Source organism: Austrofundulus limnaeus, unplaced genomic scaffold (assembly GCF_001266775.1).
Source record: "Austrofundulus limnaeus strain Quisiro unplaced genomic scaffold, Austrofundulus_limnaeus-1.0 Scaffold211, whole genome shotgun sequence".
In the NCBI taxonomy this organism is placed as follows: Eukaryota; Metazoa; Chordata; class Actinopteri; order Cyprinodontiformes; family Rivulidae; genus Austrofundulus; species Austrofundulus limnaeus.
Genome location: NW_013952613.1, coordinates 183,564 through 189,135, shown reverse-complemented (window position 1 = coordinate 189,135; position 5,572 = coordinate 183,564). Strand labels below are relative to the sequence as shown.

Sequence of the window (5,572 nt, the reverse complement as noted above, 5' to 3'; positions counted from 1 at the left end):
GGTCCGAGAGATCGCTCAGGACTTCAAGACCGACCTGCGCTTCCAGAGCTCGGCCGTCATGGCTCTGCAGGAGGCCAGCGAGGCTTACCTGGTMGGTCTGTTCGAGGACACCAACCTGTGCGCCATCCACGCCAAGAGGGTCACCATCATGCCCAAAGACATCCAGCTGGCCCGCAGGATCCGTGGAGAGAGAGCTTAAAGCGGCCCTCATCCCCAACAACCACAACGGCTCTTTTAAGAGCCACAAACATCCTCACTAAAGACCATCCTCATGTTTATAATAATTAAGTCTTTAAATTAGGAGGGGGGAAAAGTGTGCCCGATAAGAAAAATTTTACAAAAACATCAGGTTTTACTTAGTTTTTACACACCTGCACTTATTTGTATCATAAATTTACAGTGTTGTCACATTGGACTGGTTTCTGCCCAACTTGTTGGTGTGTGGGGAAAAACACTGGGTGGGTTGTTAAAATTTGGGCTGCACTTTACCACATTTGGCAGTTTTTAGAAAGTATTCATAAGGAAATTATATCAAGTGTCACAATGAAATTGTTTTTGTTAATATCAACAGTAAAATGCACCAAATGGAGTGATTCTGAACACCTACACCCTCCAACTGTTTTTTTTGTTATGCATATACTTGCAGCAAACACCTTTACCCACCCCTGTCTGTTTCTTTCATTTTAAACTGTGGTGGGCAGCACTAATCTAAAAAATTAGTTCCACTAGCCCTAAAACACTAACTCAAATATTTAGGTCCCCTAATTCTAAAGCACRAACTCAAATATTTAGGTCCCRTAATTCTAAAGCACTAACTCAAATATTTAGGTCCCCTAATTCTAAAACATGCACTCAAAGTTTTAGCAAAAGCTAATTCTAAAGCACTAAAATAACCCAGTCAACCCATGAACATTGTTCAACAAACATGAGTCACATATTGTCATGTTGCTCTCATCATTGACATTCCACAGCTGGATTTGAGTTCATTTGTCACCTAGTGGATCAGTGACACGTATGAACAAAACGTGACACAGCTTTCACCCTGAGCTGTTAATAGCATTGATAACATTTATAGACCCCAGTTAGTGCTTCTAAATTTTGCCTATAAATTTAGGAAGTGCCAATGCACTAATAATTTTTTTTAATTGGCAAAGCACTAATCTGGAAATTAGTTCCCCTATTAGTGCTTTAGGGGAACTGTGCCCACCTCTGATTTTTTTGATTCTCTCTAACACAGTCGTCTCAGAGCTCCAAATGCAAATAATGATTCAATGCAGATGTGTGCTAATGGGGCTAATATTGTTTATTAATATAATAAACAGACACACATCAGTGATAATGTTTTTTATACTACACACTGTGCACATGTGTATATTAGTTCTACGTCTTTAATGTAAATCTCAATGGAGTTTGACATTTGGACGTTATTGATTGATTGATTATGGTTGGATGGGTTTTACTATCCATTTGGGCAACACTGATTTTAAGACCTTGAGGCACATGTTGTCAAACTCAAGGCCTGCAGGCCAAATGTATCACCTTTATATATTTATTAATTTGTGTGTGTCTGCATTGCACACGTAAAATAAGTATCACTGTGAGGACGTTTTGCCCTTGTGAGGACGGTCCTCACAAGGGAAAACGCTTATTGTGGGTGAGGGGTTAAGGTTAGCCCTTAGGTATGAATTGAGTTGTTAACCTTAGTACATGTGGTCGTGGTTGGGCAGTATTAATTACATTATGGCAATGTGAAGTCCTCACAAGTATAGCTATGTACGTGTGTGTGTTTGTGTGTGTGTTTTGTGTGCTCATGACAGCTGGACAATTTTAAAATAAAAAAGTAGATAATTGTTTTCACAAACAGGACAAATCAGGATCGTTGACCTTTCCCTGACCTATTTCTGTTCTCAATTTGAACATTTTTTTCCCTTTTATTTCCTAGTCAGGAACCGCAGATTTATTAACTTTTGTTTTGTGCTGTTGTGGTGTCAAATATAAACTGTGCACCACAGGGCAGGGAGGAATCGGCAAATCCACCCAAACCAGTTTTGGGGGATCTGCTGCATACAGTAGAAACTCAGCCTACTTGCGTGTTTTGTTAAAGAAAACTCAGCCTGGATGATAAGCAGGAGGCAGACAATGAAGAGTAAAACACTGGTGTCTCTCCCTGCTGCAGCAGGTCAGCTTTTTATTTTTAAATGCTTTTTTTATTCATTTGTTCCCCACGACAACATTAACTATACAGTCAAATGAAAAAGTTTGGACAGCCTTGTTAATTTTCCTGATTTACCTTTTATAAATCATTGATTGGATTAAAAAAAATCATTGAAATATATCATATAGGGGACAAACACAGTGATATTTGAGAAGTGAAATGAAGTTTATTTGATTTACAGAAAGTGTGCAATAATTGTTTAAACTAAATTTGGCAGGTGCATAAATTTGGGCACCAAAAAAACAAAAACCTTACCTCAGTATTTAGTAGCTCCTCCTTTCACAGAAATAACAGCCTCTAAACACTTCCTATAGCTTCTAATGAGAGTCTGGATTGTGGTTGAAGGTATTTTAGAGCATTCTTCTTTACAAAACATCTCTAGTTCATTCAAGTTTGATGGTTTCTGAGCATGGACAGCTCTCTTTAAGTGACACCACAGATTTTCCATAATATTCAGGTCTGGGGACTGAGATGGTCATTCCAGAACGTTGTACTTGTTCCTCTGTATGAATGCCTCAGTAGATTTTGAGCAGTGTTTAGGATCGTCTTGTTGGAAGATGCAGCCCCCTCTTCAGCTTTGTCTGTGATTCTTGGTCATTGGTCTCCAGAATCTGCTGATATTGATTGGAATCCATTCATCCTTCAACTTTAACAAGATTCCCAGTCCCTATACTGGCCACACAGCCCCACAGCATGATGGAACCACCCCCACATTTTACTGTAGGTAGCAGGTGTTTTTCTTGGAGTGCTGTGTTCTTTTTCCTTCATGCATAACGACTCTTGTTCTGCCCAAATAACTCTGTTTTAGTTTCATCAGTCCACAGCACCTTATTCCAAAATGAAGCTGGATGTCCAAATGTGCTTTAGCAAACCTCAAGCAGCTCTGTTTGTGATGTGGGCGGAGAAAAGGCTTCCTCTGCATCACTCTCCCATACAGCATCTCCTTGTGTAAAGTGTGCTGAATAGTTGAACGATGCACAGTGACTCCATCAGCAGCAAGATGARGTTGTAGGTCTTTGGTGCTGGTCTGTGGGTTGACTCTGACTCTTCTCAACATCTTTCACTTCTGTTTATTCCAGATTTATCTTAGTCTGCCACTTGGAGCCTACACTTGAACTGTGCCTGTGGTCATCCATTTTCTCACAATGTTTCTCACAGTGGAGACTGAAAGCTGAAATCTCTGAGATAGCTTTCTGTATCCTTCCCCTAAACCATGACGCTGAACAATCTTTGTTTTCATCTCATTTGAAATTTGCCACTCTTCAAAGAAGATGGGGAGGAGAAAAACTTACTATTGCCCCCCCTTAAATACCCTTTCTCACAATTGGAGTCACCTGTGGTCAAGGGTCACTAAACTTACCAAACCGAATTTGAGTTCCAATAATTAGTTCTAAAGGTTTTGAAATCAATAAAATGAAAACGGTGCCCAAATTTATGCACCTGCCTAATTTTGTTTAAACAATTATTGCACACTTTCTGTAAATCATATAAACTTCATTTCACTTCTCTAATATCACTGTGTTTGTCCCCTATATGATATAGCTATTTAACTGATATTTTTAATCCAAACAATCAATGGTTTATAAAGGTAAACCTTATGTATTCTTGTGTACAATAAAAATACCTTTTAGCTCATATTTGCTGACATATCAGACATTGTTGTGTTTTTCAAGATGCTTTGCTTGTTTTGAACTGGCTTCATGAAAGAAGTGAATCACTTGTTCATTTCCATCTAATGATTAATATCTGAAAGTCTGATGACAGTACATTCAGTGGATCGGGAGATATTTTGCTAACAGCACACACAGACACACACGGTTGTAATGGTTGATTTTGGTCACTTGGTGGAGCCCAAAAGCAAGAAAATTATTTATGAAACTTCAGAGAAGAAGAAGCTCTAACCCTCCCCTGTCCTCAAACACGTCCTCTGTTCTGAGATAAACACCAGTGAGTCTAAGTTCAGACATTCAGCAGCTCAATTCATCTCAACATGTCTGGAAGAGGAAAAGGGGGTAAAGGTCTGGGGAAAGGAGGCGCAAAGCGTCACCGTAAAGTCCTCCGTGATAACATCCAGGGCATCACCAAGCCCGCTATCCGCCGTCTGGCTCGCCGCGGTGGAGTCAAGCGTATCTCCGGCCTGATCTACGAGGAGACCCGCGGTGTGTTGAAGGTGTTTCTGGAGAACGTGATCCGTGACGCCGTCACCTACACCGAGCACGCCAAGAGGAAGACCGTCACCGCCATGGATGTGGTGTACGCTCTGAAGAGACAGGGTCGCACTCTCTACGGCTTCGGAGGTTAAACTTTAAACCACTTAACTAAACAAAAGGCCCTTTTCAGGGCCACACACCTTAACTAAGAGCTGCCTTCCTGTCTACAAATGTGCAATGAAATTATTTAAAAAAGATCTTATGTAATGGAAATTGCATGAACAGCTGCATAAAACCTTTTTGTTTGACTCAAAAGTAGATAATTATAAATATACAGCACAATCAATTCATAAATACTTTGAAATAGTAATACTTTCTAGTTTGAGGTTTCTATTTTGATGAAATGGTTCACTAGTGCTCTGTGCCTCTACATTCCCGTGGGTTAAATGGCGTATTTTTTAAGATGGAGTTTCCTCTGTTTAAAAATAGCTTAATATTGAAACATGTTAACCACAGTTCAAGCAACTTGCATATCGAAACTGGATACATTGTGGATTTATTCAACAGAGGCCAGCTGTTCAAAGATAATCATTGGGTTGTTCAACAGGAAAACATTCTGAAATGGGATTGCATCACAGAATCCAGTCCCAATTTTAATCTGGATCAAACCTTAAATTTGTGGTGTTCAAATGTTAACAGGATTTGGATAACTGATTCTATATATATATCCTGATTCCAACAGGTTAGGATTACAAGGTGACATGCAGGAAGAAAATGTAGTTCAAATTGGCCAAATGACACATTTCTATCCTTTAGTGTGTATAAATGCTTTATGTTGCACTTGATTAACTCAAAGTGATGAAGATAAAGTAAACAAAGGCTACCACTTAAGCCTTTCAGTATAGTTAAAGTAAAAGTCAAATACAAATGATGTTCTCATGAAATACTGTAATTCCATTTCAATAAACAATATAGTCAGTTCTTTGTAACTGATCACTGTATATTCATTTCAAAGAAACAGTCATCAGAGATGAACCTGTCTACATAATTTCTAACGGTTGCAAATCGTACTGCACAGAGGAACAAAGCAATATAGGATATTTACCCTTTTAAAAAAGTAGGACGTTTTTAAAATATCCTATATATATCTATATCTATATGTATGTATGTATGTATGTATGTATGTATATATACACTCACCGGCCAC

At 39.0% G+C, this 5,572-nt stretch overlaps 1 protein-coding gene across 1 annotated transcript; it reads left to right on the top strand.

Moving 5' to 3' along the window:
• The first annotated feature begins 4,190 nt into the window (after nt 1–4,190).
• LOC106525087 (histone H4) lies at nt 4,191–4,564 on the top strand. Its single transcript, XM_014019198.1, has one exon. The coding sequence runs from the start codon at nt 4,206–4,208 to the stop codon at nt 4,515–4,517; it is 312 nt and encodes a 103-aa protein (XP_013874652.1). The 5' UTR covers nt 4,191–4,205; the 3' UTR covers nt 4,518–4,564.
• Nucleotides 4,565–5,572: the final 1,008 nt, after the last annotated feature.